The sequence below is a fragment of the Lepeophtheirus salmonis genome, chromosome 2 (genome assembly GCF_016086655.4).
Source record: "Lepeophtheirus salmonis chromosome 2, UVic_Lsal_1.4, whole genome shotgun sequence".
NCBI classification, from domain to species: domain Eukaryota; kingdom Metazoa; phylum Arthropoda; class Copepoda; order Siphonostomatoida; family Caligidae; genus Lepeophtheirus; species Lepeophtheirus salmonis.
Window position 1 is genome coordinate 8,155,270 of NC_052132.2, and position 21,793 is coordinate 8,177,062.

A 21,793-nucleotide genomic window follows, 5' to 3' on the forward strand; every position below is an offset into this window, starting at 1 on the left:
TAAATATTTGTTTGTGTCTAAATGTTTTTATTATCTTATTTGAATATATTTATCATTCGAAAGCATTTGAAATACAAACCTCCCTAATGTACAATCATGTTTGAAGCTTTCCAAATATAAAAGGTAGGCTCTGAAGTTTGGTAAGTAAGGCATTTTCCTTATTTCCCCCTTTTTTTAAAATAAAGGAAAGACGACAATAAACAATATCTTAATATTAGGACAATAATCATAAAGAAAGGTAACACAGATATGTTGGATAGAACATATTGGACATAGTTGAACCGTGCAGTACTCATGTGGTTCTTATATCCACTGACTTGTTAAGAATAATTAATACTTCATATTCATTACTGTGTTACTACCATTGCATTCTTCTTTTAGATTCGACAGCGTACTTTTTGGAAGAAAAAACAAAACAAAAAACAACATATAGGTAAGATGATCAATAACTCCTTTACCAAATCAGCAAACATTTCCTAATATGACGTACCCAGCAAAAAAAATAACCTTTTTCAGAAAATAATTTTTATTTCTACTGTTGAGTAACCTTATTAAAAAATGTTTAATTAGTTTATTTAAATTTCTACAAAATTGCATACAATTTGGGGCCTGGAGCAAGTGTACCTCCTTAACAACAGCCCTAGTTAGGACCAATTGTTAGTGATATGAAAATTATGGAAATACACATGATGATAAATCAAAAAGAAAAGAATATGTTAGAAACTTTGATAGACAACAGTATGCTGACAGAGATCACTATCAATACTATAATATTTAGTAATGTAGATTGTGTGTATTTTTTAGCTGGCCCGTTTTTTTGGAATTTGTATTCTGAAGAATTTTCTCTTCCTTCGCTGTTGTCAATATTATTTACCTCAAGAGTATTGAACTTCCTTTTCTACGACATTCAGTTATATTCCAAATCTGATTAAACATTTGTGTGTGCATATAAAAGGCAGATAGTAATCTTGAGTATTTGTTGTGGAGTTATAATTGTAAGTCCCTGTTGGACTCTGATAGAATTGAGGATCGTCATCGAAGTAATCATTGTTCCTTCTTCAAGTTAATATAGTTACAATTTTTTTTTTTTATTTTTTTGAACATGCCCAAAATTCACAAAATTTTGATCAGTAATTATATTTTTCCTTGCTCGCTAGTATATATGTTCACAGTTTGGGAAAAATAATTATGAATATTAATACCTTGCAGGTTACCAATATATACTTTTGTATACAAGGGTTTTATACGGGCGGTACATTGAAATCTGAGCACTGACTAATTCAAAAATTAATGAAGGTTGAGTGATTGAAATTAATTCATATTTGATATATGTAACCATAAATAAGTAATTACAAAACAGAACAATCGTAAGCTGTTTAGTTTGCGTACAAGTTGAGATAATGTTACTTGAAAGTGATCGACGAATTTCCATTCGCACACTCCAAGAAGTTAGGGGTCTCCAGTACCACCGTCTAAGCCACCAGGAAGTCCGAAACATTGGAAAGGAAAATAAGCTCAATCAAAAAGGTAAAAATGGATCAGGAGAAGTAAAAGAAAACAGACCAGGCCAACTCCTCAAGTTCATGCCCATACGAGAGATCTCGGGGTTTCACTGTTCAGAGAGCTATCAAAAAAGTGAGTAGAAAGAGCTCTGTGAGAGTGAAGAGTCCACTTTGGACATCATCAATTAAAGAAACCCATCTCTTCTACTGCAAGACTCTTGAGACTTGAGTTCTATTCATGATATTTTATGACATTTTTGACCTCCCTACAGTCATTATGCAAACCACTTCGACTACACCTTTTGGTTGCATGGTAATTTGCATGTTTAAATAAAAATTAATTAGAATATAATTTCATCCGGGGCCCTTACAGGTAGGAGCCCCTAGTCTTAAACCTAGGTTCGTGTATACTATGATCCTCACTTCTTTTAATTGGTTGACCAATTAAGATAACAAAATTAGAAATTTGTTTTTTTGCTTAATCATGTATGTAAGGACTGGTATCGGTGGAATGGGAATTATTGAGCCGATTGCGCTACTTCGAAAATGGTCAATTCTTGTCGTTTCCGATGCATCAGTACACCCCTAATATAATCATGAACCCAACTCCGTGTATAGCAAGAACATATAGGCTGGAATTACTCCGATTTCGATACTCAACTATACTATGAGTCCAACAAGGATAAACCTGGTTGTTACTCACCGTCTTTTTTGACAACACGTACAAGTTATTACTTTATACTTAAATGTTTCCTTCCAAGAGTTAAATAATAATAATGATAAAAGCTATCGAAAAAAATAAATCATGTTCACGCTGCAAATACAAACTGTATCTCCCACTTTCTAAAATATATTTTAAAAAACTATTATGATTCTATATTCCATAAATCCTATTCATTCTCCTTTTTTTAAACATACAAAAAATGTTAATGAAAGACGCTCTCATTGCGTATATATACATAGAGGAGTACGTGTTGTACTCATAAATAAGTGATAATGTTTTGTCTGTAGTAGTAGTACTAGAGTTGTATAAAATATGTACTTACTAGATAGGGGGAGGGACTTTTTTGCAAGGCAATTTGAAATTCCCCCCACCACCCAAAAAAAAAAAAAAAAATAGGCAATTTTTGCTTTTTACTGTAAACATTACTGTTTACATTTTTGTCATTTCGGCAAATTATGTAACAAAGTAAATAATTTGATATTTGATTTTTTTTATGGGTTTTTAGATACAGATTATTGAAATGTGTTTCCTAAAAATTTAATATTTGAAATTTCATTATTAAAATTTTTTTTTAAAGAATTTAATTGTCTGGGAATAGCTATGAATTTTTAAAATGATTTTCTAAAGAATTTAATTTTCTGTGTAGAACTATGAATTTTTAAATTTTTTTTTGCAAAAAAAATAATTTTCTGTTAATACATATGAATTTTCGAAAATTAAAAAAAAAAAAATTCAAATGTTCTTCTAAGAAATTTGATATATTTTTTTCTTTTTTTGGATTTTGGATTTTTTTTTTTCAAAAAAATTCCAACAGCTAAGCCTCCAAATATAATCCTATGGACACCCCTCTATACAACATTCATAATCATTCCCATCACAGATAGAGTTCCGTGAGCAAAACTGGAGGCAAAGACAAAATATTTTGATTTTTCTTTGTGTGGTTTCAATAATCTATACAATCATAAAAAAATACTTTAAATATTTAATATTTTTTTCTTCAAGCTCTAATTCATAAATAAAAATAAAAAGTTAAACATTAAAAGAAGTAAATCATTTTTATATTTGTTTATGTAATTCCTCTTAAAATAATAGTAGGTTGGGGAAAAAGTAATTTCGTATTTATCTGCCCCTTTTTTAAAATAAATTTATCTTGTTCATTATTGGTCACATTGGATCATACGATATAGCTTTGTGAAGGTTTGACTATATAGTACAAACGCATCTTGTACATTATTGTACTTGGACAGTTCAATCGAGAATTATCTTGCGTCGAGTCTCGAGGTCTAAAATGAAGAAATTTGCCATATTTTACATTTCATTTACGAGAAAGGGAAAAACGCCTTCCAAAGCGACCAAGAAAATTTGCAATATATACGGGACCGATACTCCTTCGGTTAGTGAGTGGTTCGAGCGATTTTTTCCACTCAATTTTGCCATCTACTGTGAACAACTTGACCGTTTCAAGTTGGCAATCGAACAGACGCAGCCAGAATTGGCAAATAGGAGACAACAAGACATCATCATCACAAACCCTGGCCGTAAACATCTTTGATGATCTAAGGAAATGTCATGGCAGCTAAGCTGATCGCCTCCCAAATATTCTGCCAATTGTTAGGATTAAAACGTTCATTTTCGATTTCTTTTATTTTTACATACCGTCAGGACATATTTTATACATCATTATATTAATGTGTTAATTTGTAAAACTTTGTTTAAAAATAGTAGGACCCACATAAAACTAGGGTCAAGCAAGAAATGTCAAAGGCTTTTCAAGGTTTGTCCATATTGCGAGTACTCAGAGGGGCGGCCAAACTTTTTGTTCAATTAAGTATTTGTTATTTTTTCAAATTTTCAGAAGGTCAATTTTATATTATATATAAGGCAGTACAACACCAACAGGTAGATACTGTTTAAGTTGGTTCCCTCTTTTTTTGATGGAAAGTAAGTTATGTTGATGCTTCATTCTTTTCGGTTCCTCAGTCAAAATTCACAGTTCAGGGTCCGGTTCATTTTGTAAGAACTGGTTTTTTTAAAAGTATTTATTATATGTAATATAATATACTACAGTAGTTTATTTAATAGCTTCATATTATAAGTTCTATTTTGTCGTATTTATTTTAATTGTCAGCGAAGAGTAGTTAAATCTATTAGGGATTTATGATCTGATACTGTTGTCATGGAATAAATTAATTTCTTTATAAATATCTAAATACTATTCATTGCATGGGATTTTTTGATACACCGTATTGTATAAAACATATCCTGCACGTATTCAATAATAAAAGATGCCGGGGAAAAACTTGGTAATCCAGACAACTTAAAGCACGTTTGGGAAGAGAGTAGCTTAGCTCTCATGACGTTTTATTAGATCAGCTGTCTGCAACCCTAAGAGAAATGAAATACACACTAATCCAACTGTTTATTTAGCAAGGACATATAGGAAAGAATTAAGGGATGTCGATCCTAAATTCTACTCCGAGCCCAAATAGAACTTACACTTATAACTCCAGAGAAAATCCTCGTTGTAAGTCTTTGTCTTTTATGATCAGAAACACTAGTTAATACTTTATCCTTATATGTTCTGTCTTAAAGAATTAAATGACAAATATAAAACTCAGTTCAGATTCCCAACTACAAGAGGTTTCTCCTTCTTTCTGAGACATATTTTGTACACATCCTGATTTGTAAGTTGGGATATACTAGTTTTGCATTTCAGTCTAGAACCCCTTCACTGATTCGAGACATTTATGGTTTTTAGATGATCATAACAATTCTTTCCTTGAAATAAGTTCGGTTTGATCCGGTCTCGAAGAAAAATTCGATTCCAATCGGTTTTACACAAAATCGGATTGATTCAATCTCGTTTAGAATTCGGTCTAGACTGATGCTATATATGAATTGTCGATGAAGTCAGTTGTGTATCATCGACCTTCAATGTCGTCATATGAAGTTAAATAATTCATATTTATAGAACTCATTCATCAGGAATGAGCAAAAAATCCTTCTAGGGTTGGAGAACGATTAAATGTTGATCTAAGGTCTGAGATTGCAGTTTGTATCAAAATATCAGTTCAGATGGGTATAAAAATATTTTAAGATTGAACCGGAAAAAGTTTGGTTTTGGACCAAGTCTCAACACTAGTTTTTTCTTAGAATAGTTAGGTATGTACTTTGCATGATCCAAATTTATTGTTGGCGTGCTTCAAATAAAAAGCAAAAAATGATTAATAACCAATTTGGAAGTCAATATCATATCATAAACAGATTTATTAATATTTGAAGTTTTTTAAAATCATTAATTGAAAAAAGAAAGAGGAGGAATGAAAACAATAAGAAAAGTTTTAATGTTTTTTGTTGTTCTTGATAAAATATATACGTATTAGTTATTACTCAACAAACAATTTAGAAAGCACTACACATTAAGAAAAATTTCTTAATGCAAAAAAAAAAAAGTAATAAAATCCTATAAAATATATAATTTAATCCTTAGATAATTTTTATTTGGGCCATGAAAGTAAGGGCCTGTACCACTTTAAACTACTTACGGGAAAATAAGCTATAATTAAGGTAGGGAATTTTGTTCAGAAAAAGTTGAATTACAGGAAATAAAAAATGTTAATATCTCTTATGAATAAAAATTGTAGTATATTGTTCTTGCATTAGGTTTGGATCACAGTACCCTAATTGTAAAGGGGATTATTCTCAGTGATGCATACAAGGTATGTAAAAATAAAAGAAACCAAAAATGAAATCAGCTTAGATTTTATGACGTTATAGTAGATCAATGGTTGTATTGTCTAAAACAAAAAGCTCAAGGAATGAAATAGAGGAACAATAATTGTTGTTAAAAATGACTATGAAAATAGTAGCCATCAAGGCAGTTAGTTAGGCAACTTCGAGCCCACTAAATGAAATAAAATAGTATGAAATAAGCGCTATTTGAAATAATGCACAAAAAAATTGTGTAATTTTCAAACACATAAAATATTTCACAATTTTTTTAAAATATAAAAACTTTTAAAGGTCTTTAATACAATTAAATGTACAATAAGTTAGTTTGAAAATCAATTCATTATTATTATTGTCAAAAAATGGTGATTCTTCCTAATTTGTACTCAATTTATGCATTAAATTGAGATATAAGGCGTCGACTAACAGACTAACTTTGTTTTATTACTATAGAAGATTTTTTTCACTTGATGTGAAGAGCCAATACATATTTTAGTCTTTAGAGAACTCACTGGTTGTGCTTTACTTAGGCCCATACGTTGCTAAACCTAATCTAAAGTCATATTTATTATTTTTTAATGATGTACTTCCTTTTTTTTTTTGAAATACGAACTCATTGTTGAAAATGAGTCTTCATCTGACACAAACAATGAAATGCTAGAATATAACTATAATACAATTGTACTTCAAATATAATTCATCAAATCATCAGTATAGATGACAGATGGTAAGATTGGGTATTTTTTTAGAGGTCAAGGAGCAAGTGAGAGCGAGACTGGACATATTACTTTTGAATTAATCAATTATAATTAATGCCCTTATTAAAAGTACCTACATTTTTGTATAATTATGGGGAAGAATGATAAGCCTTACTATATGCGTCTGTAAAGTACCAGAGCGCTTATAAATTAGGTGCCTTTATCCGAAGATTTCAACTGGGGCCTTTTAGCACTAGAAGGCGTTCTCACTAACTTCAGCAAAATTTGCAATTCTATCCCTCATAAAGTTAGAAAACCATTAGTGCTTCTCAGGAAAACACTAGCAGAGTCTGGATCACTTCACCATGTCGTGAGCGCTCTCTTTCCCATTTTTAGAAACAATAAGTTTGCTTCCACTTATCCTTAAATTGAGCACAAATTATTAGTGTTGCTGATTGGGAGCATTTTGGGCATCTGAATAATAAAGAAACCCAAAATCAATATGATAACCCGCACAAAATAAAGAATGTTTTGGAGGAGAACAGCTTAGCTGTCATGACGCTTCATTACATCAGCTACATTCAGCTGAGAAGAGGGAAGGGGAAGAAGGCAATAAACAAGGACATTGGTAAGAATTACTCCAATGTCAATCCTCAATTCTACTCTGAGTCTAACAAAGACTTAAGATTGTAACTCTACTCAAATACTCAAGGCTACTCCCCACCTTTTATGAGCTGACATGCATGTTCAATACGCTGTTGAATATAATTTAATGGAGCAGAAAATAGTTACATAATAATGACAACAGGTCATGAAAAGAAAATTGACTCTTAAGTTTGGAAACTCAAAAAACAAAACAAAAACGGGTGAGCTAAGAAATACACCCGATTTTTATCATGACTAAGTATGTTTTTCAATATTTGTTTAGAAAATACATTTTATATGTAAGAAGCAATGTTTTTTCTCTCATCTTTAATAGTAAGCGCGCTCGCTCTTTTGCACATGAATCTTAAGTACTGCTCACTAATGCTTCGAGAGTTAATAAAACTCTTCATAAAATAATAATAATTTAGATATAGTTTTAAACCTTTTAGTGAGTTCTTCCAAAATGGACGAACTTGAGAGCACGAATAGTGGTGAAACTAACAATGGAGAGGAAGAGGAAGAAGAAGGAGAGGGAGAGGAAGAAGAAGACACTGGACTTACATTCTCAAGGGAATTAGGAGATGGAGAATCAACTTCTCCAAATAATACGATTCAAGGTACTTTTTTTTTACATCTTTTATAGTCTATTAAACCATTATCAAATTCATCATTTCAATCCTCAGAGTTACCCGCTGCAATCCAAAAAAAGGCATCCAAATCCACTAGAAATTTTTCAGATCGAGCTCGTCGAAGCCGGAGTGAAGTTCGTAGACAACAGCAGAAAACAGAGCCATTAGACAATAGGGCATGGTCAAAGTCTCCAGTTAAGTGTCGCTACAGAAGACCCAAGAACTTTTTGCAGCCAAAGCCAATTCCAGATTTGAGTGAGAGATTATCCAATTCTTCAAGTACGAGTTCCTTTACTCAAAGCTTAGGTGAGTTAATACCATATATAGAAGGGTTATTGAATCGCAAATTGAGTGGGCCTAATTTATGTATCAAGTTTAATAATCAGAACAACTAGAAACCAAAATTAACTTCGAGCTGGGGTACTCGAAATTTGTTGCCGTGTCGCTAATAGCCTGCGTTAGAGAAGGGTTCATATTTATTTGATTTGAAATGCATACGAAATAGACATGGATTTTTTAATAAAGTTTTGATTATTCCAAATTGCAGCTCCTTGTGAGAAATACAGCTATAATCTTGATCCATTTACACCTATGAGCTTTTATATTTCCGTAGAGTTTATTTTAAGCTTACTCAGAAGACATTTCGTTGGCATATAGTGAGGTTAGACCTCATATAATAATATACATTGCCATAAAATATATTTAAACCGATATTATTTCCATTTTTCAATGTCTAAAGGAACTAAATATAACAGATACTTTGATTTTATACTTTAGTTATGCCTGATGCAAGAACCGTGTAACTTCATTTTGGACGTTTTTCAAAAAAGCTATAAGTTGCTAAAATTTTCACATCTAATACCACTGTATCTTTGACAATATTATTAGCTTTCATTTGGTACCACTTTGAATGCTATAGGATTAACCTCTGGGAAGCTAAAATAAAAACAAAATATACTAACCCGAATTTTGTAGGTTTTTGAAAACTGTCAAAATTATAAGATCTTGTGGTAGGCATAGACAAGATCCAATATCAAAGTAAGTGGTAGATATATTTAATTTAGACTTTGGAAGATTGGAATAATATTAGATTGAATTATTTTAATGTGGAAATACAAATTTGAAGAGATATAATCGAAATTTATCCATGTAGAGTTCTGATCAAAATCAAAACTGTTATTTTTTCATTTCAATTCTCAAATTTATTTTTTAATATATTGGTACACATATCCGAAATGTATGTTGACAATATCAGTAATTTTGCATCGTGAGTTTGTTTTTGAAAGATAAAAAGTTTAGACCCCTATTGCTGTACTTCACATTTTCTACTACTGAAAAAAAATGGGAAAAAAAACCAAAACAATTTAGTTTTAAATCCTTTAAAAACTTTTGTGGGAATAATTATTCTTCTAAAAGAATTATTTTTTTACAAAATGCTAAATTTTAACCAATTAACAAAAACTGTCAAAATTTTATAACAATCTATTCTTTAGTTTGTGATTTATTTTGCTAAGTGAGTTGCTACTTTAGTTATTTCGAAAACAATGACTCAAAAATAATTTCGAGTTTTAATTTGACACTGCTTCTTGATGAGAAAATATATCGTTCAAGCTAAGCAATGGCTGCAAAAGTGTTACGGCAACTTTGCTCCATAAAAAGAATAAGTAAAAGTTCATAATAATTTTTAAAAAACCAATTTTGAACAAAAAATGAAGTGTTTTCATAGTTAAGCCCAGCATTTTTCAGCCTATGCGTTATGTTTTTCTGGATTGGAACGTTTGTACATCATTTGGATAGCTATATACCAGCAGTGTTTAGCCATTTGTGGTTTTTGCTTTGCACAAATATATTTTTCTGTTTTGGCGTTCAATCCCTAACATTTGGTTAAATATTTTTGCCCTTGAAAGCTAGAATATAGTTTGTAGTTTTAACAACTGTAGATATCGATATAATTTTATTTTAAAAGCTCTTCATCTTTTTGTAAGATATATGCTAACCTTGAGCATTGAAAGGTGTGTTGTGTATGTTTCTTGAAATTGATTTCATGCAAGGGTTGATCAAATTGTAGTATAAGGTTAATTGTAGTATAGTTGAACTAGGGAAATGAATATGGAATAAACTCTTTTGTTCTGCTTGATGGGTGTTCAAAAGATTTTTCTCATATCAATAAAGTAAACTGAAACTTTAACAGTTCATATTTTTTCCATTATAAATACTTTGTTTTTTATTAGAAAGTTAAACCATTCAACATTTATCATGTTAAGCCTGCGTTAGTCAACATTGTTTTTACGTAGTTGATGAACTGAAGTAAAACTTTACCTCAAATATTTAACGACTTTTATTGGTTGATAAACAGTCGATATAGACACAAAATGATCCTACTTAAATTTGGAATATTTTCCCAATTAAGTCATTATTTTTGCACTAATAAATATTGACTAAGTTCTAAAAACAGTTTCTTGAGTTCAATGAAATATATATTATTTTAACGAACTTCAGGTGTCAAAAATGTAATGATTAATTTTGATAAGATTAAGTCTGATACATAGAGTAACAGCTGATATCGCATTAGTATACTTTAAATTGAACAAATATTATTAGAAAGAGCAAAAGAACAACTGCAAAGCGAACAAATTAATCAAACCTTGATTATAAATTGCAAAATTTGTATTTTTTAAAGATGTTTCAGAAGCATACAAAAAGTTTTGGCGATAGAAGTTATTTCAAACAAGTTTTAATCAATTTTATAAAATTTTGGGTACAGAAAATCCAAGTTCACTAACGAAGAGTTAAGAGTTTTTGTAGCAAACCTATTGAATATTTTTGATGCAATTTTACAATAAAATACATATACTATTTATTTAATTGATAAATACTCGTATACATGAATCAACTTTGAGAATCATATCATATCTATGTCAATTTTTGCAAACAAGAGGGAAGAAATCAATTTTCTATCCTGCTAAAATAATTCCAAAAAAATGTAATGCAATAATTAATGCATTTATTTTAGTAATAAAATGAAATTTCTTTGAATTCTAGTCTAAATGAGTATACGGCAAGACAACAGATATTATTTGATATTAATTTGGCATTTATATTGAACAATTAATAACTTGGTTTAACTATCAGTCAGATTTTGCAATATTCAATATTTGAAAAGAAGACATCTATCGGTATGCTAAAAAAGAAACCGAAAATTATCATAGTCGCCCTGACAATTAGAAGAGTAGTTGGGGTAAGAGTAGCTTAGTGTATGTGACGTTTCATTAAATTTTCTGCGACCAATGTGAAATTTAGGAAATTAACAAAAAAAAAAAAAAAAAAAATGGACTTATAATTATAGCTTTGGAAAATAAAAAACACCCTTAGACATTGTCATATTTTCTTCATCTCTGGTAATTATCATGCTTCTCCAAAATCCTATACTTTTGCAAAACAACTTTAATATGATACTTCGAGCTTGACTTCAAGAGAGATGTCTATGCTCTATATAAATGTTATTCGTTTATTCAAAGGTCATTACAAAGTTATACGTTATCCAAACGTATACTTGGATAGTACATCTAACTGAAGGTAGACAAATATCTGAGCGTGCTTGACTTTGCAGAATAAAAACAAATAATACTGGAACACCATTCACTAATGACCTTGTATGTCTAGTTTAGAATTATATTCAACTAACGTTCTTCCTTATTTGCAAGACTTGCGGATCATAAAGATTCTTGTAATATTGTCTAAGTTTTTTTTATAAGAGCCATAAAATTGGTCTATTAAAAATGAGTAAAAAGTTACATTACTATAATTGTGTCTAGTACATTTAATTTACCTTTCAAACGTTTACCAAAGCATCAAGAAAAAATAATAGAAAATATTTTTTTTATATTAAAAGTGACTTCTTACCTTTTTGAGTTATGAATAAATAAACTATTGGGCATGTTAAATCTTAGATTTGAAAGAGATGTAGGCCCATAATTAATTCCCACTCAAAAAACAAAAATTAGGCTTTGAATTGAAATTGTGTGTTCCTGAGTCCCTTTATCTCGAGAAACATAGAAACTAATATTATCGGCAAAAATTCTGTTTTTGTGGCCAACTGAGTGTTTTTTCCAAAATGGTTTTTTACAACATCTACATGGTTTAATAGCCCATTACTACCCGACAACCCTAGAAAAATGTAAAAAATTATATTATTTTTATATGTGGCTACTATTTTTATCTAAAACATTTACAATATTTGGGATTCTCTTATCTGTTTATAAGAGGTAGTTCTTTGATATTAAACATTATTTTGTGCACTTTTTTAAATACCTTTTAAAAAAAGTGACTCCATAAAGTTTTTTATTGTTCATAATTTCAAATATTATTGATAAATTATTGTTGGTCTACAAATCTCAGTTAGTAATATGGGTTTTATAAATAAAAAGTTGGTTATAATATTATGTGCAATAAATGATCTACTAACTAATACTTATGTCGATATGAATTATTTTTCGGTCTGAAAAAATATGTAACATTTTTTACGTTCTTCAATGTACGTATGGGGAATTATGACGATAGTATTCTTATTTTATTACTTCCTTGGAACTAATGAATAAAGTAGCAAATAAGGGTATTGGTGTCCTCGGACAATGAGAAGGAACAGAGTTGAAGGTCTAGATTTACTTAGCATATCTTTACTATCCAAAATGAAGAAAGAATATATGAAAACTATCTATATTGGCCAAGGTTGAGTAATAACCGCTTGGAGGGACTCTGTTGGTGTATTTGTTGCCTCAAACTTTCTAGGGCTACCCAGTTCGATCTCTGAACCGACATACTCCGCCCAAAAGAGGAAATAAAGTTTTTCCATGCAAAATTCCATAATCAATTATTTAAGTTATATGGAAGAAGTATACTTGTTTTACAATGATGTGAGCAACTACAGAGTATTAACCAGTACTTAGAGATGGTACTGGAACTTAAACAGTTAGTTCCTCAATTTAAAGATGGTTCAAGCATAGAAAATTTAAAAAGTTTAATGAACTAAACAATAACAAAAAAAAAAAAAAAAAAAAAAAAAAAAAAAAAAAAAAAAAAAGAGCAAATCAGTTAATAGACTTGATCAGGAGCTGCATATTATCTATTATTACTATATATGCAATGGTACCAAATATCAACACATCACAGAGACAATTCTTAACCTCACTAGAGGTGCAAAAAGAACTCTAAGGGTACTATTAGTGATACTACAAGGATGACACAAAAGTGTTTGTCAAATGTATAAAGAAATTCACCAAGTAGGAAATATATTTTACTTATTATAAATGTATGAGATGTGAAGTAGGCATTTATCCCCACTGCTTATAAGTCTACTACACAAAATCAAAAAAAAAAAATGTAATATTAATTAAATTAGAGAATGAAAAATTATTTATAAAGATGAATAGTGGCTTATAGTAATAAATATTAAGAAGTCAGAGTGTGGAGAAAATATAACTAATATGCCCATGCGTTCTTCAAAGTACGTGACAAAAGAGCCCATATGCAGGGGAAGAAATCAATTTAATGACTTGAATGATCTTATTCGAGTTCAAAAGAATGTTATATTTAAATATTTTTAATTGCAAATAGTTTTTAAGGGGGTTTGGCAGTAATTGGATAATGTTGATTTTTCACCATGAAAGATCGAAATACAAGAAAATAGCATAAAATATAGTCTGTAGCTATATATTTTCAGACTAAACCAATTTTTTTAATTATCTTTGCATCTTTTTCTGGATCGGAAAAAATGTATTATAAGTATTCTTGTGTCCGTCCTTATTTAGTCCTGAAAATTGTTGTCCACTCCAGATGAGTCTTGATCTGGTGTAGTTCAGTCCCCAAAAATTATAACGTTTGGTCCTTGATGACGTCACTCAACGTATCAGTTTTAAGGACCAACAGTCTCAAGGACTGGTCGTAAGACTGGATTGAGATGGACCGAATAAAGGAGAACCGACACAACACTAGATTTAAGTACAAAAAAATGACAAAAAATATACTCTTTGTTTCAAAATTTAGTACATTTCTCATTTTTGATTAAAATTCCAAAAATCATAAAATATTTTTGTATATTTATTAGGATGTCAAAGTTTATTGAAAGTAAGTATAATGTTTCTCTCTGTAGCTCACAAAAACTTTGATAATATGAAGGGCAGGAATTAGTTAAAAATAATAGTTTTGTGTCAAATTTTAGTTAACTATGAAATTACTTAAAATGTGAGGGGTTGGCCAAGGCTACATATTCAAAATAAGAAAGCCTGATCACTTATACATTTACCATGTCATTAGTAGGGATAAGATTTTTTTAAGAGCGCGGGGAACAGGCAAGAAAGAGATATATGGTATAACTAAATTAAAACCCCTTTCCATATCAGCTCCTTGTTTTAAAGGGTGATTCAAAACGAGCGGTTTTTTCCAGTAGGGATTTTTTGACAGGCGCGCACGAGTTCTGTCAAATTCACTCTTTATTTTTACTCAGTATTGTTTTACAATTCTTCATGGAAAGATATACGCCACAACAACGTGTACAAATTGTTCAATTGTACTATGAAAATCAGCGTTCTGTGAAAGAAGTTTTTCGCAAATTACGCATCAACCTTCAGAATCCACAATTCGCAGAATAATCGAAAAATTTGAAGGGGCAGCAACTTGATGGGATGTTCCGTCGTCTGGTAGGCCACGTACAGTCGAGAGTGTAGCCGAAGATCGTGAAGAATCGATTCGCCACCGCTCTTAACAACTTGGCTTGTCGTATGCAACAACCTGGAGCATTTTGAAGAAAGATTTGGGTTCAAAGGCATACAAAATACAGCTCATACAAGAATTGAAGCCGCCAGACCTTCGTTTGCATCGTGTGTTCAGTGAATGGGCTCTTGAACGTATCCAAGAAAATCTGTTTTTTCCGCGCCAAATTTTGTTCAGTGATGAGGCCCATTTCTGGCTCAATGGCTACGTAAATTAGCAAAATTGCCGTATTTTGGGTGAAGAACAACCCGAATTGTATCAAGAGCATCCATTACATCCATTGAAAACAACAGTTTGACAGTTATTCGTGAGATTCCGGTCACAATGCTCGAACAAGTTGTCGAAAATTGGCCCTAAAGAATGGACCATTTAAAGGCCAGTTGCGGCCAACATATGAAGGGGATTTTTTTCTAGAAATAATTGTAAAGGATTGTTTTTTCGGTTCATAATAAAGTTTTGACCATAATATAATATTTTATGTGTTTTATTTCGACAATCCAAAAACCGCTCGTTTTGAATCACCCTTTATGAGGCGAGAAAATAAATGGCTGCTATAAAAAAAGGAAACCCTTCTCATTTAAAATAGATTTAGTACAGGGAAAATATTCTAATTATATTCAAATTCATATATATTTATTTTGATATTCCTATTTAAATCAATTATCACCAAAGAACGGCGAGAATTCTTCTTTTAGTTAACACGCCCACGACTGATTAAATAATGAACAAAAGAGAAGAAAGAGCACACGCATCAACCATTTATCCTTTTCTAATCGCTATACTTTGTTTTTTACTTACACTATTTCCTTTTTTAGTTATTATATAATTTTTGTATACCAGCGACCTCATTTATATATTTCACTATTTTAGAAAAGAAACGAAGGAATAAGTTTGCTGATGTTATTCGCCTTCCCGAGCCCTATGGAAATATTACATCAGATGAAGTAAAGCGATGGTGCAAAGATTTGAAAAACACAGGTGTTGTCGGACCTGAGTCCCACAATTATGAAATATATTCCAAATTAGAATTTGTTAATGCTTTGATCTTCAAAGTGAGTCGACTCGGAAAACAGGGTTTAATAAACAAACAGTCCCTTTTATTATTGGTTTGTGACATTGCTGGCTATGAAATAGAGGAAAAACACATTAGAAAAAGCACTTACTCCTTATTTGAATTCTCTAGAAAGTTGAGCATTCAACGAGAGAGCTGTCAACCTCTTGATAAAATTAAGTTGGATCTGTTGGTAAGTTAATTAGAAAGTTTTTATTTTGTAATTCTACATTTATCCGATAGGGATGCACATGGGAGCCACCAGTAGCCACGGTAAATAAAATTATATTTACATTATATTAAATAAAAGCTATAAATTATTCTACTCCAGGCTCGAGAAGTTCCCCAGAAAAGGCCACCTACTGCTAAGCCCATGGAACCAGAGTTTTATGAATTTGAAGATAAGAAAATTGAAGCAGATTATAAGAAATTGTGGGCGAAATGCAGGGATCTCGAAAACTATCAGAACATTCTTCAAAATGATGAACGACTGTAAACCATCAATAACTATTTCTCCTACAAAATTCTAACAAATCCTTGTAATAAATATTTTATATAATTATTACTTTTAAAAGCCACAAGTCACCTATTGAAGCTAATCTTATTAGGTTAATTTTCAATTCTACAAATATATATAGGTTTAATCTTTTTAAATGAAATACAGCTTTTTAATTAAATATATGAGAGGAAAAAAACGACTTCTTTATATAAAAAAAAGAAACCTTTATTTTGTCATTCTGAATTTTATTCATATGGAATTCTTAAATTGATTTTTTTATTATGTTGGTACACGTATTCACAACGTATTTTAGAACTAGTATTGACAATACTCCCTTTTTTTCAAAAATAAAAAAGTTTCTGATGCCTCTCTAAATTTGTATCAAAAGTGATCTTAAAGGTTTAAAATGGTAGCATTCATAATTAAAAGCTAACAACATCTATCTAGCATCTGTTCACAGATACTCACCAAAGTTTAATCTATTTTGAAGGCACAGTTGTTATGTAACAGTGAGTTTAATGGGAGTGTTTTTGTAAAATAGGCAAAATCGAGTATCCGTTGTTATTAAATATTTGTCTTTGAAGGTATAACTTTGAAATAGATTCAAACAATAGCAGACATAAATCGGCTTATTTAAAAAAAAAAAAGTCTTGTATCTGTGGTAGGTTGTAAACTTTTCAGACTACCCTCGTATATATGAAATAAACCTATCTGTAAACTTGTATAACATGTTGTCCTTCTATAAGGAAGTTAATATCGGAAGTCATAAATCTGTATAGAGTCTCCGAAATTGCAGAGACTGAGACCCGAGATAAAATCAAGGTTGAGAACAATCATAACAAGTGGTTTAAGTATATGAAACATAGGAATGTTTTCTCTTTACCTCGAGTTGAAAAAATCATTTCGGATGGAAAAGTTCTGGAGAGGACGGAAGACATTTTAGGATACTTTCATGATAATTTTGAGAGAATACTTGGAGGGAGGCGTGATAACTTTCCAAGAAGAAGATTAATTCGGAATTTTGTCGTGTCGTTGGAGAACAATATAATAGGATATATAAGCCAACATTTCAAGGCAGATAAGGCTAGGTAGCCAGATGGTATTAGTGGAAATATTTTTTTTTCGGCAAAAAAAGAAATATCTCCCTATCTACTCCTTTTGGGAAAATACATGGAAAAATCGGGACGGCTAACAAAACCCCTTACTAGAAGAACAATAGTCGTATTACCGAAAAAGGGCACCGATTTCAACCATTGGAGGCCAATAACAGTATGAAATGTTGTATACAGGATTATAGCTGGTATACCATCAAAACAGATTGATCCGATTTTGAACGTCAAGCTTGATAATGAACAAAAAGGGGTTTTCATAGAATATCTAATTCGCAATTGAAGCAGTGTCTGAAAAAGGATTATATGGAGCCTTGATCGTTGTTGACTATTTCAAAGCTTTTGACTCTATAAAACATAGACATGTCATGAGATCTGTAAAAAACTTCTTCCAAATAAATATTTTAATTCAATAAGAGCTCTATTGTATAATGGGATACCGAATGTCACGTTAGGCAATCTGGAAGGAATGGAGATTAAAATAATGAGAAATTGTCGTCAGTGCTACCCTGTGTCACTACTACTCTTCATAACTGCTCTTAGCGAACTTACGGAAACAATTCAACGTAAATACAAGGGGTTGGAGTAAGTTTTGGACAACAGAAGCATGTCATCGACATTTATGCTGATGATTGAGGTAAACTCAGAAAAACAACTAAAAAAGAGGATTAAAATTATACCCAGGTTTTTCGATATTTTAAAGGTGAGAACAGGTCTCACAATAAACAGAAATAAGATTTCCATTCTTCTGTTGGGTTCATGGAGGCCTTCGGAAAAATCGCCTGTGGGGGGGGGCGGGCTGTAATACTAAGAATAAAGCTTTAATACTTTGATTGGAACAAAAATTGAGTTTCCGACAAAAATTGGTCCAAATTGAATGGACAAATTTTAATAAAAATGCATGATTAGAGACATTTGAACCTCCAAAAGCGGATTGACCTTTAGAATATCCAGATAGTTCCTTCAGTTTTATATAAGTCGGCATCAAATCAAAAAATGGGGGAATTCATTTTAAATGAAGAAAAGTCTTGGTTAAAAGAACTTTTTCACCGTAGATATATCCCTGCCCTCAAACGACCAAAGAAGTACCTAGATGGATCCCTAGTTTTGTTGGAAAAAAGTTGTGCCAAAAATGTATAAATATATATATTCATTGATCTCACAAAAAGTCAAGATGCTGAATGGAAAGGATATAATATCTCTTCAAACAGAGGTTTTAAGTGGATTTTGTTTGACACAAATTTATCAAACAAACATATTAGTGATTTATCAGAATCATTGTCTATAGCGAGGAGAATTCCGTGGAGAAGTTCTCCAGTGTACACTCGAGTTCCACATTGGACATCATCCACCAAAATTATAAAAAGAAGTACTTCTTCAAGCAACATGAAGATGCAACAGTTTTGGATTGGAAAGCGGTGAAGAAAAATATTCTCTCTCCATGACGCTTTGTCGGACAATAGTTTCTCAAAGGGGAAGTTACAATAACCGTTAATAAGAAGCTCAAAGCGGAACCAAGCCCCTGCACCTTGGCTAGTGAAGCTTAAATATGGAGAAATTATAATAGAAGAACCAATTAAGGCAGCCAAAAAATACATAAGATTACTAAAACTCCCACCAATCTGGATCAAAATAATACTAAGATCTACAGGTGGAATCTTGGACGGCCGTAAATTTACGACTCAGTTACAGATCTCAGCAGGATGTATCTCCTTCTATGAACCGAGTAAAGACTGTGGCAAAATGTATAACTCGGGCATCCACGCATTTGGTGGGTAGTTCTGTATAGAAACACTTAGACCATTTGTAAATATGAAGTGTTTTATATATACAAAGTCAAGTTATCTTTCGGCCATTATTGTTTTTGTATTGTCTGTGAGAAGGAATTCTTCTCCAAAAACTAAGACACTGTACTGTGGACTTTTAAATTCCAAGGCGTATATTGCCCAAAAACTCACATTGAGAGAGCCGATTAGAGTAGAAGATTTTAATAGTTGTCATACGTTACTTTTAATATCAAAATACCAATAGTTTTTGAAAAGTTATGGGACTTTGCCTCTAACATACTGAGGTTCATAACCTCTGAATCAGAACGTCACCCCAAAAATTTAAAACATATTATGAATAGTTTTGAAAACATAATCGTCTCTCAGATAAGCTATAATTGTGGAAGTTTTTATTACCGTAATTTTAAATAATAACTTTTAACGCTTTCTTAGTATTTGTGTCCATTCTTTCAAAAAAAAAAAAAAATTCCTTTCCTTTTTATTTTATTTCCAATATTGCTAAATAAACATTTTAATTTTTTATACATTTTTTGAATTGAGACATAAAAAAGAACGGATGAATTGGTTTATCCCTGGAGGTCTAATTTTAAACTCAAATGTTTATTTATACGTCATTATAATGCAATTCCTCTAGGTCTTTTATTTTATTATTAATTGTAGTAAAAATTCATAAAAAATGAGAGAGATATTAACAATTTTGCATTGTTAGTCTGTTTTTTATAGATAAAAAGGTTGGATGTCTTTTTGTGTGCTTTGCAATTTTCTACTATTGGAAAAAATGGAAAGACCAAATCCATCCAGGGGAACCTTCTGTAAAAACTTCTTGATGATTTTTAATTCTGCTAAAATAGTTATTTATTACAAAATGCTGAAATTTGAATATGTACACATATTTGTTGTATCAACATAAGATTAATCTGAAACAAGAATCTAGTGAAGAAAAACATTTCATGATATTTGTTTATTTTATATGTACATATAAACTAATAATTAATAGACATATTTGAGCCAATTATAGGCTTATTTTTCATATATATATAGTAAAAAAATATTGACGAAGTAAGCCAATATTTTTTTACTTCTTTTATTTATCTATTTAATATCTATAATTATTTATCAAAAAAACTCATTGGACAGCAATATCAGACTCCCATCTAGGCCTAAGGAGCTTGCAATATATTCAATAATTAACGCCATAGTTTGTAACGTTGATTTAAAAGGCTTATATCGGCTTTGATGTAGTTTTTCATATAAAATCTGTAAATTTATCGTTGTTTTGATCTAATGATACATTTTTTGGTACTTCAATTGGTAGTTGCTAGAATCTCAAAGAGTTATATACGAATAATTTGTTGATAGAAACTGAAAATAACTGATCAAATAATATAAGATTTCAGAAAAATCATTCTGACTTGTTTTTCTGTTGCCGGGCCATATATGTAGATTTGTTAAACGATTCCAAAAGTCGATGATTTGAATGGGGTCTGTTAACGTTATTTGATGTAGGCTTTTATTCTTGATTTTAGTGATGTATATGTTTTATTTCTCCGACAACGACGGAGAAATTATATTTTTTTGACAGAATTTTTGATTTTCTTTTCTCTGAATGTCATCTTTTTGATGGTAGAAGACTTAACGACTAACATCGTTATCTTTATTGTATAACACAACCTTTCCACCAAAAAGAAATAGAAAAAAGGCCCGAAATCATTAATTACTTAGGCAAATAAGTTTTCACAACAACTGAAATTTATTTCTTAAGTAATCCAAGACTATCCTTTTCATATTATTGCTTTACAATTTTTAAAATGAATTGAATATATATACGGTGTGTAGCAACGAATCATATAATATAATTTAAACTTTTTAAGAGTTCGTACCCTTTATTTTAAACTACTTTAAGTTACATAAGCTTATTTTATAATCATATTCGAGGATTAAAAAAACAAACATTCGTATTACGATCGAGAGTGATGATGGAGGTTAAAAAAAATGGATCTCCGACTTGCTCGACCCCCATGTCAAGGTGGCAGAAATTGTCAGGACTGTTGGCTGCTCGAAGGAGCTTGTCTTTAAGGTGAAGAAGCTGAAAAAGGATGGCTTGAGGCTCGCATGAAGTCTTGGCAACGGTAATCTCAACAAAATTCGGTCTCCAGCCTTTTTGGACTCGGTGAAGGAGAAAATAAAAAGATGCCCAATTTTTGAAATTTAATATTTGAAATTTTATTTAAAAAAAATAATTCAGTAAAGAGATATGAATTTTTAATTTTTTTTTTCCTCCAAAAAATGGAATTTGAAATAACATTTTTGATTTTTTCCCCCCGAAAATGTAATATTTGAAGTTTTTTTACAGAAAGATAAAACCAAGCCCCCAGCAAATTATAATCTTGTGGACACCCCTGAAGAGATTCTGGTCAAAGAAATTCTGAGCTTAACCAAGCCCGGACTTCAACCCCCTGGACTATGGAGTGTAAGGTGCTATTGAGAGGAAGGTTTGTGCGACCTCTCAACCCAATATAGATTCCCTGAAGGGCTGCGGTGGACAAGGAGTGGGAGAACATGAGCGAAGACTTTGTGAAGAAGATGTGCGTGGTCTTCCACCACAGGATCGAGGCCATGCTGGCGTCCAAGGGACGTCATTTTAAGAAATGA

At 31.1% G+C, this 21,793-nt stretch overlaps 1 protein-coding gene across 3 annotated transcripts; it reads left to right on the forward strand.

The window, feature by feature from the left end:
- Positions 1-210: 210 nt before the first annotated feature.
- LOC121132519 (uncharacterized) lies at positions 211-16,427 on the forward strand. 3 transcript variants are annotated; one of them, XM_071894187.1, is made up of 7 exons: positions 211-238; positions 382-433; positions 7,733-7,915; positions 7,982-8,233; positions 15,566-15,939; positions 15,990-16,019; positions 16,078-16,427. In XM_071894187.1, the coding sequence occupies exons 3-7, from the start codon at positions 7,762-7,764 to the stop codon at positions 16,240-16,242; spliced, it is 975 nt and encodes a 324-aa protein (XP_071750288.1). In that variant the 5' UTR covers positions 211-238; positions 382-433; positions 7,733-7,761; the 3' UTR covers positions 16,243-16,427. The 3 variants fall into 3 exon arrangements, with proteins under 3 accessions (XP_071750288.1, XP_040583870.1, XP_071750287.1); XM_040727936.2 differs by lacking the exon at positions 211-238 and having other exon boundaries at positions 266-433; positions 7,748-7,915; XM_071894186.1 differs by lacking the exon at positions 211-238 and having other exon boundaries at positions 270-433.
- Positions 16,428-21,793: the final 5,366 nt, after the last annotated feature.